Source organism: Acartia tonsa, chromosome 13, assembly GCF_053477335.1.
Source record: "Acartia tonsa isolate MP-2025a chromosome 13, ASM5347733v1, whole genome shotgun sequence".
NCBI classification, from domain to species: domain Eukaryota; kingdom Metazoa; phylum Arthropoda; class Copepoda; order Calanoida; family Acartiidae; genus Acartia; species Acartia tonsa.
In genome coordinates, this window is record NC_137272.1 from 21,573,642 (window position 1) to 21,591,006 (window position 17,365).

A 17,365-nucleotide genomic window follows, 5' to 3' on the forward strand; every position below is an offset into this window, starting at 1 on the left:
CACATGTATCACATATTATTAAATCATAAGAATTCCATATTATTACAACAGCACAAACTGAGTCTTTGCCATAACGTCCAAGGAGGGGGGGGGGGTAAAGGGGTGATTACCCCTCAAATGAATTTAGGGGGTGCCACCAAATTATTTTTAATCCCCCCCCCCCAAAAAAAAAAGAAATGAAAAAGCTAGGACGTCCTTAGTCTTTGACCTCATTATTTATATGAAACACTATGCAAAATACACTTAAGTGATTGGACACCTTTGAAATTAACCTCAAAATATATATCTCCAAATGTCAAAGAAAAGTTAAAATCTGTCAGAATTGTAAAAAGAGTCACTTTTTAAGGGCGCAGCTACTCTTTTAATAAATGTCATTGTCACTAGGGGAGATACGGGGACATTTTACTCTAAATAACACTGGCACCTAAAGTTTTATATACACGTTACCTTATTCGTTGGCTCAAAACTTTTAGGTTGTGTCTAAACTTTACAACCAATAATTCTAATGTGCAGAAGGGGTAATTTTGTTTATCATCATTGGGGTATTTATCGTATGTATTCTTTATTGTCTTATGCCTTAAGATTCCTGAAAAACACAAGAAATGTTGCGCTACTAATGGTATTGATTGTCCATTTTTAGTTTCGAAAAGGAAAAGGTGGTAATTGTATGTTTAAAAAAGCGTTGACAAAGAGGGCAGGTTAATCTACAGAATGGGTTGAAGCCTACAAGGAAGCCACCCCTCATATTTAAAAAAATGAAAATAAGAGGAGGGGGGCTAGCTTTTTTTCTTATGCCTCCAGCGTGGGTGGGGGATGACTAACCCTACGGGACGTACCTGAGGTGCCCTAACTCTGCGGAGCTACCCGATACCCAATTTAACCTAACCTAACCTGACTAAAATTAATCAGTGAATAAGAGGTTACTTTGTTAGATAAAGCAGGTTAATTTGATAATTATCAATTTACGTGCAGCTCTCTAAATCCCTCATTTTAATATTTTGTGGAGTGATGTCTCCCAAGCAAGGGATGCATTCGCCCCCTGATGCTTGTCAGAGAGGTGTTTACAACCATCATGTAATGCACAGACAACCCGTATTGAGTAACACGCGTTTAAAACTATGATTACCTGTCCACAGTGCGCACATCTAAATCTTTGGAGATGTTCAGTCTTAGTATTCCCTCCTGACTGTGCATACTTCATATCCTTAATATTTATATTTATCAGAGGCGGGCAGAAGGCCTACACCTCCCCCGTAGGTGTCAAAATTTTTGGGTACGATTCTCGCAATCTTTGAAAAAAACTATGTACACTCTAATGTAGGTATAATTTTCGACAAAGACCAATTTGTGTCAAAAATTATCCATGTGACGTCATAAAAATGACTGATTATCCATTTCTATTTTAGTGGTTTTCTTTCTCACTTCTCCTCTCATCTCCCTCATTTTTATGACGTCACATGGATCATTTTTGACACAATTTGGTCTTTGTCATAATTTTCTTTTATATATAGCGTAAATTGATCAAAATAAAATTCAATAAGAATATAAAGTAAGGAAATGTCACAATATAAAGGCAGATAAATTAATCTACTTCCCTTCTTTCCCCCAGTATCACGTGACTGAGGCATAACACGTAGCACATCCGCTCGTTGTTGGGTAGATGCTATGTTCAAATCTCAAACTAAAGACATTGGCCAAAAATCAGTACAACTCATATCATACACTGTTAGAACTTTCAGACAAAGGATTTGCAATCAAAAGGTTGGTTGTCTGTAAAACGTTTGTGCACGAACTCAAACACTTCATTAGCAAGATTTGGTTCCGAGATACATTAAAATAAGACGACCTTATAACGTATCCCGTCCTCTAGAGGCTATTGAGCCTATTATCCAACCTATGTGCACTTACCCAGGGATCTAAAGGGATAAGACAATGGTCGATAAATTGACGTACATCGCCAATGATGATACATCAAATTACCCCATCTGTAAATTACAGTTATTGGTTGAAACGTTTGAACAGCCAACTTATTATAAAAATTCACTAAAAGTCCCCAAATATGTGAAGCGAACGAAGAAGAAAATGCTTATGTAATAAACAGCCCCTTGTTCCCTCTCACTCTGCTTACCTTGATATTTAATTTACAACCCTTCTTTCCCCCGAATGTGCATGCACTTACCTTGATAGTTGGCCAGTTTTCAATGCAAGAAACACAGCAACATTCAAATTTATAATGCTTTCTTAAATCTGCCCGTCTGAATAATAAGAAAATTATAGGGATATGGGAATGAAAAATAAATTTATATTTCACCAATGAAAAATTTCATTAATTTGGGGGAAAATTTAATTTAATCACTGACAGTAATATGGTCTTTAGTATATTTTCAAATGTTCAACATGTAAAAAATCACGAAACCTTCTAATGTAAATATAAAAAAACCAAGAATTAGTTTAATGGAAACTGAAGATTTCTTTTACTGGAAAAAAATATTATTTTTATTTTAAGTTTCTCCCTCCTCCTCTTTTTTTTTCAATTTATCTAAAAAAGATAAGGTGGTTGGGTTCAGAACTAAACCTGTACTTTGAGTGAAAGCCCCATCAATTTTAGCCTCACCTTTGTTCAGTAGATTTAGTGTACCACATTTGTCCATAACACTCGGAGATTTCTTCCCCAGCTTTTATCAATCTTAATTAAAATTGGGTTCGGTAAAAGTAGATAGTCCCCTCAGAGTTAGTCAACTTCACCTTGTACCAACAAGAAAATTAAACCTATACGTGTTTTTCAGCTGTCGTTGGATGCAACACATAGTAAAAACGATGACCTTTCTATCTGCCCCCCCCCCCCCCAAATATTATTACTACTTATATTACTTAAACCAAGTATAATTAGTAAGATTGATTTATTGTTAATTGTCCTATCCCTAACAAATACCTGTTTGTAACACTAACCATACTCTTGCCATGGTTGGAGCTATACCTATACCTGTTTGTAACACTAAACATACCCTTGCCATGGTTGGATCTATACCTATACCTGTTTGTAACACTAAACATACCCTTGCCATGGTTGGAGCTATACCTATACCTGTTGGTAACACTAACCATACCCTTGCCATGGTTGGATCTATACCTATACCTGTTTGTAACACTAAACATACCCTTGCCATGGTTGGAGCTATACCTATACCTGTTTGTAACACTAAACATACCCTTGCCATGGTTGGAGCTATACCTATACCTGTTTGTAACACTAAACATACCCTTGCCATGGTTGGAGCTATACCTATACCTGTTGGTAACACTAACCATACCCTTGCCATGGTTGGAGCTATACCTATACCTGTTTGTAACACTAAACATACCCTTGCCATGGTTGGATCTATACCTATACCTGTTTGTAACACTAACCATACCCTTGCCATGGTTGGATCTTTACCTATACCTGTTTGTAACACTAAACATACCCTTGCCATGGTTGGATCTATACCTATACCTGTTGGTAACACTAACCATACCCTTGCCATGGTTGGAGCTATACCTATACCTGTTTGTAACACTAAACATACCCTTGCCATGGTTGGATTTATACCAATACCTGTTTGTAACACTAAACATACCCTTGCCATGGTTGGATCTATACCTATACCTGTTTGTAACACTAAACATACCCTTGCCATGGTTGGAGCTATACCTATACCTGTTGGTAACACTAACCATACCCTTGCCATGGTTGGATCTATACCTATACCTGTTTGTAACACTAAACATACCCTTGCCATGGTTGGAGCTATACCTATACCTGTTGGTAACACTAACCATACCCTTGCCATGGTTGGAGCTATACCTATACCTGTTTGTAACACTAAACATACCCTTGCCATGGTTGGATCTTTACCTATACCTGTTTGTAACACTAAACATACCCTTGCCATGGTTGGATCTATACCTATACCTGTTGGTAACACTAACCATACCCTTGCCATGGTTGGAGCTATACCTATACCTGTTGGTAACACTAACCATACCCTTGCCATGGTTGGATCGCATAAAACTTGGATTACAGGAATGGTTAAACATAGCTGCAGTCAAAAATACTCCAGCTCCTAAATACACATATTTAATTGCATTAATCAATAAAAATAAAATTTAAATTGTTAGAAAATTGTTTCAATTTTGGATATAATACAGATATTTTTTTTACAAAGAACAAAGAACTTTTATGATTTATTTAATCCTTTCGTGACGAGCTCCCAAAGTTTAAAGTTTTTAATTACCGGGGTTCAACAAAATATATTTTTTTCAATAATAACTCAAAAGAATTAAAAAAGTAAGGTGCCAAATTAAAGATATTACTATTTTTGTTCATAATGGCAATTTTCTTCTTTTTTGTTGCGTTTTAGAACCTTAAAACCAACTTAATTTTTAACAAAAAAATTAAATTACTTCAAAAATAAGAGGTCTACAAAATAACGATTGCATATCTAAATTCTATGGGTCATTTTACATCTACTACTTACTAAAACACCGACTAGCTATTTATTTTAAAAAATCACAAAAGTTAGGAAACGTTTTTTAAACAAAACAGCTTTGAAAACAAGACATAAAACAAGAAATCTTATTGAAAAAAATAACCCCTCCCATCTCTTTTAATATTTTTTTATTGAAAAATGTATACTTACCTAATGATTTAATCTGATTCGAATTCGACCATTTTCTATAAATATTTCATCAATGTATATGTTGATGTAAATTAAAAAATATTTTTACAATTGTTAGAGAGAAATAAGAGGGTTATTTAATACTAATATTTGCAACAACTTTTACAACACAGAAAATCCAAATTTCTAACAACGACACCCCCCCCCCCTCCCTCTCCTCTTGTAAATCTATATGATAAATGTTAAAGTTTGATAACAACAATGAAATATTCCTAGAATCTGGTGTTTCCAACAAAGCAATATCATGTACATTCTAAAATGAACATGCAAATTAATTTTCACTGCATAGACTTAAAGATTAAAGTTAAATAAAGGTATATTTAGATTTCTGAATAAATCTATTGCCAAATCTAACCTATTCTCCCTCTAGTGTTTTACTCTAATGTCATAAAACATTTTATTCATTGATATATAATATTATTACTGTTAGTTTATTATATTTATTATTCTTTGAAATGATTATGTTTTTTTAAAAATGTATGATATGTTCCTTTCATGAATTAATTTAACACAATAAGAGTCAAAGACCAAATTAACACCTGAAATACAAACTTATCAATAAACATAGTCATGCTTGAAGGACTTGTAAAATTACATTGTTAATGTTATGTAAATACAGCTATACAGTGGTGCATCTACTCTATAAGTAGTTTTAATTTACCTGAGGAAGACAAATAACAAAATGCAGGATAAGTTGACCTAAAAAAATTAATAAATTAAATACTTCAGAATTATCATTTGTGGATATGATTGTTGAAATTAATCCATATGATGAAGTAACAGGATGTCTGTCTGGTTGTTTGTACTGAAGAATTTTGCTAACTGCTTAACCGACATGGTATTCCTTTACAGGGTAGCTTCTTATACGTCCTGGGAAGGTTTATAACTATTTTGAGAGAGGGTTCCACCACCCTCTCAAGAAAAATCACCCCTTGAAAAAATTCCCCCCCCCCCCAAAAAAAAAGTTAAAATAAACACAATAATCAAAAAAGGGGGAGGGGGGCTTTTCTAAGCTTATTATGGTAAATATATTTTTTAAAATGTGTGTGGTCCTTTTTTGACAATATGCAATGTTTTTCTTAATTTTAAATTTTCAATACCTATGTAAAGTTCTTCTTTGGATATTTCTAGATTTTGTAGGCTAGGTGGCAGGAATTTGTTAAATTTTAATAATTTCAACAAAAACACAGCTATAAAGGTTCTAAATTATTTTTATGATTTTTATACATGATTAATAGACTATAAAAGTTTTAAAGATTTTTAATCAATATAATAGATTTGAAATCTGCATAAAATTTTAAGGATTTTTTATAAAATTCGTTTTTTATATAATTCTTTATTTAAAGGCGCAAATACGATTTAAGTTAATAAATTTTGACCAATAGGATAGCTGGATTGGAAACTACCTACGCTCTAATTGGTTGAATGATGTACGTCACTTAAGCTTCTCCAATCAGAGCGCAGATAGTTTTCAATCCACCAATCACAGATCTCAAAATTATTTAACTTAATTTGTATTTGCGCCTTTAAATAAAGAATTATATAAAAAACTAATTTTATAAAAAATCCTTAAAATTTTATGCAGATTTCAAATCTATTATATTGATTAAAAATCTTTAAAACTTTTATAGTCTAATGATTAATTCCAAATCTCTGTATATTGGTCACATTTTGTTTTGCTCAGCTGCTATTAAAGATAACTGATATTTTTTTTGTAATAATCTGTATCTTCTCTATATCTTTATTTGCCTGTCTGCCTATCCCAAAATCTTTTAGGATAAACAAGGATGACAACATCCATAAAAGCGAAGCTCTGAAATGGAAGGACAAACGGACATTAAGACTTGCATAATGTCAGAACTGAATAATCAGAATGCGAATGTATAAGAGTCAAAGCAAAATTGTAAGTAAATTTGTTGAAAAACTGCTTGATACAGGATAATGATTATAGACATACTTACATTTTTAGGACTTGATTATAGAGTTGCTTTGCTTTTAATATTGTACTTTGTTGTCCTAGGAATCAGTATACCAAAAATCAGACCAATCAGATAATTAGGTCACATACAAATTTGTTGTTAAAAATGTAAAAAAATCAACATGTTTAAAATGGACGTACGGACATTCTGGTAATGATTATAGAGTTGCTACGCTTTCTAACTCGTACCTAACTATTATAGGAATCACCATACAAAATTTGAAATCGATAGGACAATTATAACATGCCTAAATTAACGAAAAAAGCTATTTAAAAAAGTAAAAAAATCAACATGTTTTAAATGGACGTACGGACATTTTGGTAATGATTATAGAGTTGCTACGCGTTCTAAATCGTACCTAACTATTACAGGAATCACCATGCAAAATTTGAAATCGATAGGACAATTATAACATGCCTAAATTAACGAAAAAAGCTATTTAAAAAAGTTAAAAAATCAACATGTTTAAAATGGACGTACAGACATTTTGGTAATGATTATAGAGTTGCTACGCTTTCTAAATCGTACCTAACTACTAAAGGAATCACCATGCAAAATTTGAAATCGATAGGACAATTCTAACATGTCTAAATTAACGAAAAAAGCTATCCGTTACGGACGTACGGACGTACGGACGTACGGACGGACGGACGGACGTACGGACGTACGGACGGACCGACCCTAATTATAGAAAAGCTTCGCTTTTAATAAGGCATAAGAATGACTCTGTCATTATCAGAAAAAAAATCTAAAATTTCTTAATAAGATATCTCAAAACAATGTGTATTTGTTCTAAAACTCATTTTAGACATCAGTTTGACTGAGATTATTATTTTAATGACGTCTTTTTGTTAACTAATCATACATGTTAAAAATCATTCCTGAGCAAATAACTCTCAGAATCCAGAGTATCTTTATGAGATACCAAGTTGTAGGCTATCCGGAAATCATCAGATCTATAGGTGGACACCCTGAATAGAAAAAAAAACATTCAAATAATGCTAAAAATAATTAAACATCTTGCTTTGAAATATAATGTTATAAAATGGTTAGACAGACATCGTTTACTTTATTGGAAATCATAATAAAAAGGAACAAATCCAGAAATAATAAGATCTATAAGTGGACACCCTGAATAGAAAATAATAAATTTTCTGATTTTAAGTTGGACACCATGTTCTAAAATAAAAATTCGGAAAACAGTTAGTCTGCAATTTTAAAAGTAACTTAAAAAACAAGCAATGTACTATCTGTAAATTACTAGGGAAACAATAAATCTTTAAAAAAATTATTTTTTTTAGGATTGGATGGACGGGGGGGGGGACCGGGGGGTGCTCGGTTAAAGGATTATTGGATTTTATAGTTTTTTTTGTGTGTTCTTTAAATATGCAAAATTGACGGCACATAAAAACTTACTTTTCTTCAGTTCCAGAGGAGTCATCATGTTCGAGTCCATCCTTTAACTCCCACAGATAATCAAATCCAAATCTTAACAAATAAGTCAATTATTACAATTTGTAGGTGTTGGGAGGGAGTGGACATTGGAATATAAATTACACTGTTACCCAATGTTTTATAAAACGTTACTTTATTTGTTGATACAAAACTTTGGGTATTCTTGTTGAATTTTCATTGATTGTTTCCAAATATTTTCTTCATTGATTACTATTATAGCATTCTACAAGACTAAATAGTTACCTTGAAATAATCTTAACAACAAGGATAGGTTATAATATAGTAGTATTTTATTAATTGATAACTATAGTTACCTTGCAATAAGTCTAACAACTAGAAAGGGATAAACATTTAATCCCGATGCAACCAACATTTCCAGAAGTCCACATTCATATCTGTAATAGTAGATTGATTAAAATCAAAAGGATGTGCATGTTTAGAAGTGAGAGGGGGAATTTCCATCCCATTATGTGATGTTTAAAGGATCTATCTATCTACATACATATATGTGGCTCCCTATGCTCAAAAACACCTATCTCACTATATGACTATGTTAGATAGTCTGTATAACTATCTGACTGTCTGTATGTCTTAGTGTCTATCTGTCAGTTTAAAATTCTCTATGTCTGTCTATCTGTCATTCTCTATGTCGTGTGATTTGTATTAATGTCTGGCAGTAGTCTGTCTGTCTCTCTCTCTGTTTGTCTGTCAGTCAGTCTGTCTGTCTGTCTGTCTGTCTGTCTGTCTGTCTGTATGTCTGTCTGTCTGTCTGTCTGTCTGTCTGTCTGTCTGTCTGTCTGTCTATCTATCTATCTATCTATCTATCTATCTATCTATCTATCTATCTATCTATCTATCTATCTATCTATCTATCTATCTATCTATCTATCTATCTATCTATCTATCTATCTATCTATCTATCTATCTATCTATCTATCTATCTATCTATCTATCTATCTATCTATCTATCTATCTATCTATCTATCTATCTATCTATCTATCTATCTATCTATCTATCTATCTATCTATCTATCTATCTATCTATCTATCTATCTATCTATCTATCTATCTGTTATACATCTATCTATGTTACTTGTGATAAGAGTTGAGAGCATTGTCTCTGCACTCAATGGAACAGAAGCTGACTCCACAACAGGTTCTAAACAATTTCATATTAAGTTGAAAGTTTTACTTTCTAGAATGATTAGTTCGCTTTTCACAAAGAGTGGAAGTCTTATATATAGATCCATTTTTCGTCAAACTTAAAAAGGGATTTTCTGACATGTTTGTGTTTTGTTACATAAGAGATAGCTAACTTTATTCTAAGAAATTCAACTATTTATAACTTAATATTATACATTTTGCCATATGCTACACAAGGCAAGAAAAGATTTATCCTAAGAAATGCTACAATTTATAGCTGACTCATAATGCGAACGAAATGAAAAAAATGATGCACTTACGTACTAAAATCTGTAAAATGTTTCAACAATGACATGTCTGGAATGTACTTGCACTGTTAACACATTATTGGTAATAGTTTTAATGTATCTCAATTATTTTACACTTGAGCGGTTTTCTAAAAGTACCTGGGACAGTGACACAGAACCTTTTTTTGAGGGGGGGGGGTGAGTTTTCGTTTCGTAGGGTCAAGGCATTGAATGTTTAGGCCCCTCAGGGGTAAGGCATAAAGACTAATCACAACCCATTCCACTTTTAATTTCTCTTTATAAGGGGCGAGAGGAGAAATATATAGCCTAACAAACAAATAATGATCATTATAGAGTAACTTCAAATGCTATCATTAATAAAAAAAATTAAAATTCATCTTAATAAATAAATAAATATTGATAAATTAAGTATAGAATACATTTAATATTGTACACAATTTCAAGTAGGGATAATAAAAATCAATATACAAAAAATATATACATATAAATAATTGTTTATTTTAATTAAAAAGTGTAGAATCTAAAGTGCAAATAAATAGAGCAATCTTTAATCCTCATATAAAAGTAAAAGGATCTTTGTCTGTCTGTACCGAAGAAACTACATTTGAAAGTGTGTGTGTGGGTGGGGGGGGGGGGAGGTGGGGTCGACTTTCTTCCTGCCCTCAAGGGCCCCTAGAGGACTCTAGGGGCTAAACCGCTAGTATATTATATAGCAGTGAGTATAACAAAGTGTTTCAAAATATTGTATAGAGGTTTTAGCACCCCCCTTAAGAATAAAATCGGGCAGGACTACCTTCCCCTATTTTACCCCTCAGGGTTTACACCCCCTTGGCAAAACCTTGAGCAGTGCAGGCCACTATGGACACATCTATTTTTTGGTCGTGGGTTGATACCCCACTACAAATGTACTGATTATCTAAAGTAGTAAGGTCTTTTTTTGTTTAAGATCACGCTAACCACTGAACCAAATGAGCTCTAAATTTTTTAGAGGCTTCAAATAGGTCCTTGGGAGATTTTAGAAGTATGAGGATGGTTTTAGGCAATTTTACTACATTCCCTTCCCCAGAAACTAGAGACGAAACCGCTTGTTATTTGTTTGTTTTTTATATCTTATTTTTATTCACAGTCTAAATTTAAGTCACTTAAAATGTGTTAACTTTGTGAATTTACTAATTTTTGTTTGAATTTTGAAATGTTTTTCATTATGGTAAATTTAACACATCCAAATTGCAGCATGTGTTTATAATTTCAGATTTTGTCATGACACCGCTCTTGTGTTTCTTATTCTTTCTAACAGGTGGCTCTGGTGGCAGCGAGCTATAGCTCAACTCATCATTAATATGGTTGAAAATTCTGTCACCAGGTGGCGTTGCTGTCGTTTGTTTGAATGATTGTGTTTGCCGTCTGCCCCGTGGATTTTGAAGTTTGTTTTTATAACCGCTAGATGGTGTTTGTAGATCGCGTAATGTTTGGTTTCTCCTTGGTTTCTGGTTGTTGTACGTCCAAGAGGAAGAACTTTCGTCGCCAGGAATTGGTAACTCAATCACCTAAATAAGTAAGAAAAAAATTAACAAAATAAGATTTATGTACAAAACATGTTAATAAATAAACCTAATTCCCAATTATTTCTAACAAAAATTAAATATTTGGTGTTGTATTTGTATTAAAAAATATTATTTCAGTTTTGATCAGTTTGAGATAATATTATGGGTCATGGACAAAAAACTAAGTTGCGGGTTTCATCGTATTTTCACAGTAACTTTTAAAAGGTTATTTTAGGTTAGCTTAGGTTTAGTAAATGTAAAATTGCCCCACAGGGTTAGAAAATATGCCCCGCTGGGCTAGAACCCCCCCCCCCACACAGGGGCTAGAAATAGGAGAAAAGCTACTGTGAAAATACGACGAAACCCACAACTTCGTTTTCTTTCCATGGTCAAATTTAATGTGCAGGTGTAACTTTTCTTCAATTTTCCAAGACATATTTAAGGTCTTTAATTCTATACTTTATCTTCTTTACCTCCCTCAAAACGCATACATTAATTTCAGGGGGGGGGGGGGGGGATTTATATAAGGCATGGTATAATAAAATACCAAACTACTGTAAAAATTCTCAATTATGAGTACAAAAAAAAAAATTCTAGTTAGTTGTTATTTAGCCTTTCATTCAACATATATCAATTTTAAGTTACCAATACATTTCATTAATTATTTCAGTGTGCTTTGATTTTTCTTTTTTTTAATTAATAAAAATCAAATATTTCTATAGTTTTTACTTTATTTTAACCCTTTAATGTTTAAACATTTGTTAAATATTTGTAAAAAATACTTTTAAAATGTATCAAACTTTTGGACTCAGTCATCTAGCGAGAATGTTTAAAAACTTAAATTGTTTCATATATTAGAATTGATAACGTTGTTTATGAATTTGATAGACATATTACCCAAGATAGTCAATTTGGTACCAAAATTAATCTTATTTAAAAAGGAATTTCAGAGCAAGGAAAGAAAACGAAGTAGCAGGTTTCATCGTTTTTCCATAGTATATTTTCTCCTATGTCTAGCCCCTTCGGGGCCTATTTCCTAATCCTGCAGGGCAATCATTGACATTTACCTAACCTAACATAAAATAACCTATCTAAAGCTACAGTTATTTACTCCATACTCACATTTTTTTTTTTGGGGGGGGGGGGTGTGTGAAAATTCCTTAACCAAGTTTTTAACAACGGGGGTAAAGTCTACTTTCTGAGGGATTTGTAATTGCCTCATTTGAAAGTTAATGCGGAAGTTAATGCACACCATTATTTGCTTAACAATTTGTTATCTTTGTTAGTTGTGACGTAATTTGATTAAACGTTATCAGGGCTTTCACTTCAAATGACTATGGAGCACCAAAAAATCTTATTAAATTAAATTTAATTTAATGGGGAGGGGGGTGGGTTGCAGTGTTTACTCCTATGCCCAGCCCTCAATCTTTATTTAAAAATAAAGTAAAAGGGCGGGGGGTTGGTGGTGCGATCCTGAGTGTGGCAAAATTGCAATGGAAGGATAGACAAATAGACAGACATACATCGTTTTTTTTTATAGATATAATAATGTACCTTTTTTGTAGTATTCATTTCGTTGTTATTTTCAGTATACTCAGGAAGAGGTTCTTCATCAAAATGTATGGAAGCTTCTAGTGTCTCTCTTTCAGAGTTCGTCTAGAAAAAAAACAAGGTTAAATTATATACTGAATGCTATAGGAAATATTCAGTCGTCTATCTTGACTATCTCCTAAACATAGCTTACAAACGGACATTTCGATTTTTAGAGTAGTTATGCTACTAAAGTGTTAAATTTCCTATATTATAAAGTTGTAAGCATTTTTTTGTTTGTAGCGAAGGACCTCTCTAACTACTGAACCGATATTCTTTTACAGTGAAGCTTTTTATGGGTTCAGGGAAGGTTTTTAACTATTTTTGAGTGAGGGTTTCACCACCTTCCCAAGAGAAATTGCCCCTAAAAAATTTACTTTTTCTCTTTTAATCTAAAATAAAAAAAAATGGGTTATCGAATTCAACTCCCCCCTCCTAAAGTGCCCTAAGAGGCCTCTAGGGGCGTAGCCGCTAGTTTTTTATAATGTAAATTGTAAGTTGAAGACAACTTAACCCTTTTTTAAACGATAAAAGTTTTAAGATATGTTTATGATATTGGCTTGCGCTAGCTACATAAACTTTCTTGTTTTGAAAAGTGACTTACTTGTTCTGATGCAAAACTCCCAATAGTCTGAACACATGCAAATCTTCTAAAAAGTATATCTTAAAAATGTTAATTAAAACAACATATGAATATCCAACTTTTATTTAGATTTTAAAACAATATGTGATTGGTTCGAATCTCGGCCCGACACCGTGTCATAACTAAAGACGTTAGAAATTGTTCCTACTGCTTCTATCATGTACGCGACATAAGTAGTAAAAGTAGGGGGGAATGCCTAGGTCCATGCACAGTTAGGACATCTCAGAAATAAACGTGCAATCAAAGGGTTACTTGGTGGATGTTACTTGACCTAATATCCTTGGGTGTTATAGTATCGCATCGCATTACAAGCGGATTATGCTCTTGATTCTCTAGATGATCACTTGTAAATCGCCCTTACGAGGTAAGGTAATGGATGCTGTAATCCTTGTATGTTAAGGATCAAAGATATTATACCTGGCAAAAATAGGATTGGAGAAGTATTCATAAGAGTTTGCTCCATTGCCCTCTCCATGGAGACCACCCACACTAATAGGATGGGATCAAGTCGCAAATGAGACTGGCGGTATTTTGGTGCTTTCCCTTTAAAGTGACCATTGAGCACTATACCCTTCCCACTTAATTCAAATAATTAATTTTGAATGAAGGAGGTTGGTTATTTTTTCCTCCTGTGTTTAACCGTTTAACTGCAGCTCCCTACAGGGTTTATATGTCCCCAATGTAACCTAACCTAACATTATCCTGACTGCTTACGGCGAAATTGCTGGCTTTACAAAATCTATGCATTATTAGAAACGGCAAAGCAAACGTCAAAACCTAAAAATGCATAGTTTAAGAAAAGTTTTCCATTTTAGTTTCAGGCCTTTTGATCCTAGTTTTAGCTATAAGAAAACTAAGGCTTATAGCCAACGAATAAGAGAACATGTATTTAATTTCATTTTTTCGAATTTGCAACTTTATTCCTAATGTGGTATATATCTTCCTTCTCAAAAGATTCATTTGAATCTATCAGAGTAACATTGGTAAACTTCTCTTCCTTGGTGTTATCAACATATTCAGAGTAATCAATTTCAGGTTCTATGGGTGATGGGAGGTTGTTTTCGGCTGGTTCAACATCAAATCTAAAAAATTCAGTAACGGGATTCAGCAACCTAATAAAACTATTGTGCATCCTAATATTTTTCCAGTCAATTTTGCTGTCAAAAATTATCAAGACACTTTTGTATGTACATTTAAACTGTATCTTCGACTTTTTATATCAATAGCACATACAGAATGACATAATTATTAGCGAGGCTACTAAATGATACACAGCTGGTTTATGACGATTTCTTATAACAAACAGCATTCAGTTTATAATTTACTTGGTCCGTAAGTTTGTCAGTCATGCTACAAAAATTTTAATACTAAAACAAGTTATGTGCATATGTGAAAGGTTTTGTGATTTTTTCTATTTTATTCTTGATTTAAAACCACTGATCAAGATCATCTAGTCATTTTAAGTCCTTATTTCCCTCCATGAATTTTCTGTGATTGTAGCTGTGTTTAGTGCACTAGGAAAATAGGGATAGATGTTACCACTTTTGGCCTACCTATTGTCTTGTAGAGGGAAAGGGAAAGGAGGAGAGAAACCCCCTAGAAAAGAGATGGGGTATAGGGTATTTCCTGACGTCAATAGAATAAGTAGGAAAAAAGCAGTAACATCTATCCCCATTTTATTAGGGCACTATAGACAGCTACAACTAAGAACAAATATAAAAAAATACCTAAAATTTTGTTGCAAACTGCTAAATTGATGTGTATTCTCTTCTTTCTTATAGTTTTGTTGCAAAGAAGTTGGAACATTTTCATAAATAGATTCAGTAACTACAGGTCTTTTGTAGTCACTAACTATATTAGGAGATTTTGCTCTATAATATATACAGATTAATTTTTTTACTTAATGAAAAATTTAAATTTTTTTTTTAAGTTCATCATCATCCTATCTTTATTACAAAGTAGAACGATGTCTGTCTGTCTGTATGTCTGTCTGTCTGTATGTCTGTCTGTCTGTTTGTTTGTTTGTAGTATAGGTTCTCGCTAACCGCGGAACCGATCGGGTTCTCCTTAACAGGTAGCTTCTCATATGTCTCGGGACGGTTTATAACTATTTTGGGGGAGGGTACTACCACCCTAACAAGAGAAATCGCCCCTGGAAAAAAAATTAAATCTTTATCTGTATTCCTTGAAACGTTACTGTCTTTTCTCATAGTTAAAGGTATTCTCCTAAAAAAAAATATTTCAATAATTTTAAGTCTCTTCTTTAAATTAAATTTTTTTTGAGTAACCATTTTTTTAGCAGCTCCAAGATGAAAAAAACATCAAAATTTACAGCATACAATCGAAAAATTTTGCAGCTAACATAAATAAAAAAAATACACCTTGTTGTTTGAACTCAGTAAGCTAGCGCGCTAAAGCAATGTCGAAAAAATACCTTCTTTTGCATTTCTGACGTTGTTGTGGCTTTCCCTCAAAGTGTCTGGCGATCCTTAAACTCCAACCCCCTTTTAAAGATAGTTTTCTTATCCTATGCTTAAACCCTGCTGGGGGCCTAACCTTATTCAACATTTACTAACCTGACCTAAAGTAATAATGAAACAAACAAACAAAAACTACCCCTATAAAAATGAAGGAGGCAGAGTTCCTGTGATCAACAAGACAATTTATGGGAAAACGCCGCGTTAACCGTTGTTTTAGCCAAATTATTGAAAATTCCTAGTAGTGTTGACATATCTGTATCTTCCTAATGGGAAGGAATGGAATCTGTAACTGTGTAATAGGTTGGAATCTCTGGCATTCAAAAATAATCTACACAAATTCAATGCTTTTTAAAATATTTTTTTTGGAAGCAGCTTATGAAAAATTACGTCATACAATACAAATCACCAATGATATGGGCAAGTATACATAGTATTTGACCAATGTCAAAATATATACTGGCCTATCTTGGTCATTTTTGATAAGGCACTATAAGCTGCTTTATTTTTTAGTATACCCACGGTTCTGAAGAGGAAAAAAAAATTTTTCTTTTCCCAAAATGTTAGTAAACAAAATAAACCCTTTTGCAGATTTAATTTATTTGTTGATAAAGTTTGAAAATAACAAATCAAAATTTGATAAAAGAGCCCAAAGTTTATGAGCCAATGAATAAGAAAATGTTATAATAAAACTATGGGTACCAGTGTAAGTTACAGTACAATGTCCTCTTTTTCTCTGAAAAAAAACAGAGATAAAGCAACAGTTTGTCATTGTTCGTTATTCATGAAATAATCTAGGAAAATCATATTTTCTCTTTGAAAAAACTTACTAATTTTCTTTCTTTACTAAAACGTTAAATAATGATAGATGCAACTCTTTAGGCAAACTTGTTTTTATCAGGTGCTAAATCTGTATCTAAGAAAATGAAGAAAAAAAAACATTGTATTCCTGTAGTGAAGTTCTTGTAATTCTTGAGTCAGCTGAATACTTCTGTTTAAACAAACTTTGTCATGTGTTGTAGATGGATTTGATAAAAAAATCTTAAACTCCACGTCCCGTCCAGCCCCCCTTCTTTCTCTAACCTTTATTTAAATTCCCCGAAAAAAGTTTTAATATACCCTTCTTTAACCTTTTTATAATATTAGCAATAAAAAATTTTCTATCCACTTTTGGTAAAAAAAAAAAATTATCCTTTTATGCTAATGTCTCTAAGGGTTTTTTAACCTTATTCACCCCCCTCCCCCTCCCTTAAATTTATCTTTTCCTCCAATATAGAAAAAAATCTTAGGACAAATATTAACTACAATAGAAATTGTCACAGGCTTTTACCCATAATAAAAAAAATGATCAAACTAAACATGACAAAAATTCCTTTGTTCTTGCTGGTGCATTGGAGTAGGTAGATGATCATAAGCCTGCAGAGAAACAGGAGGACTGTGGTGCTGAACATTGTGATGTACATGTGAGTGGATGTGTTGGCGAGGGTGTAGACCTTGATGGTGAGGTG

The 17,365-nt window shown here is 33.0% G+C and overlaps 2 protein-coding genes across 4 annotated transcripts in view; both read right to left on the minus strand.

Moving 5' to 3' along the window:
* Nucleotides 1–17,365, minus strand: part of LOC145303965 (protein-lysine N-methyltransferase SMYD4-like) — a 42,390-nt gene that overhangs the window by 7,393 nt on the left and 17,632 nt on the right. For all 3 annotated transcript variants that reach the window (XM_080145634.1, XM_080145633.1, XM_080145635.1), the window contains 12 exons: nt 9,246–9,311; nt 8,467–8,547; nt 8,114–8,185; nt 7,579–7,668; nt 5,819–5,919; nt 5,380–5,417; nt 4,931–4,971; nt 4,680–4,714; nt 4,004–4,103; nt 2,615–2,686; nt 2,180–2,255; nt 1,127–1,204 (listed from right to left, as the gene is read on the minus strand). In XM_080145634.1, the coding sequence (XP_080001760.1) occupies nt 1,127–1,204; nt 2,180–2,255; nt 2,615–2,686; nt 4,004–4,103; nt 4,680–4,714; nt 4,931–4,971; nt 5,380–5,417; nt 5,819–5,919; nt 7,579–7,668; nt 8,114–8,185; nt 8,467–8,547; nt 9,246–9,311 (850 nt within the window). The remainder of the gene's footprint in view (nt 1–1,126; nt 1,205–2,179; nt 2,256–2,614; nt 2,687–4,003; nt 4,104–4,679; nt 4,715–4,930; nt 4,972–5,379; nt 5,418–5,818; nt 5,920–7,578; nt 7,669–8,113; nt 8,186–8,466; nt 8,548–9,245; nt 9,312–17,365) is intronic.
* Nucleotides 10,280–13,944, minus strand: LOC145304286 (uncharacterized). Its single transcript, XM_080146138.1, has 4 exons — nt 13,798–13,944; nt 13,342–13,387; nt 12,702–12,803; nt 10,280–11,150 (listed from the first exon to the last, which is right to left on the minus strand). Exons 3-4 carry the CDS (start codon nt 12,717–12,719, stop codon nt 10,806–10,808), a joined length of 363 nt encoding a protein of 120 aa, XP_080002264.1. The 5' UTR covers nt 12,720–12,803; nt 13,342–13,387; nt 13,798–13,944; the 3' UTR covers nt 10,280–10,805.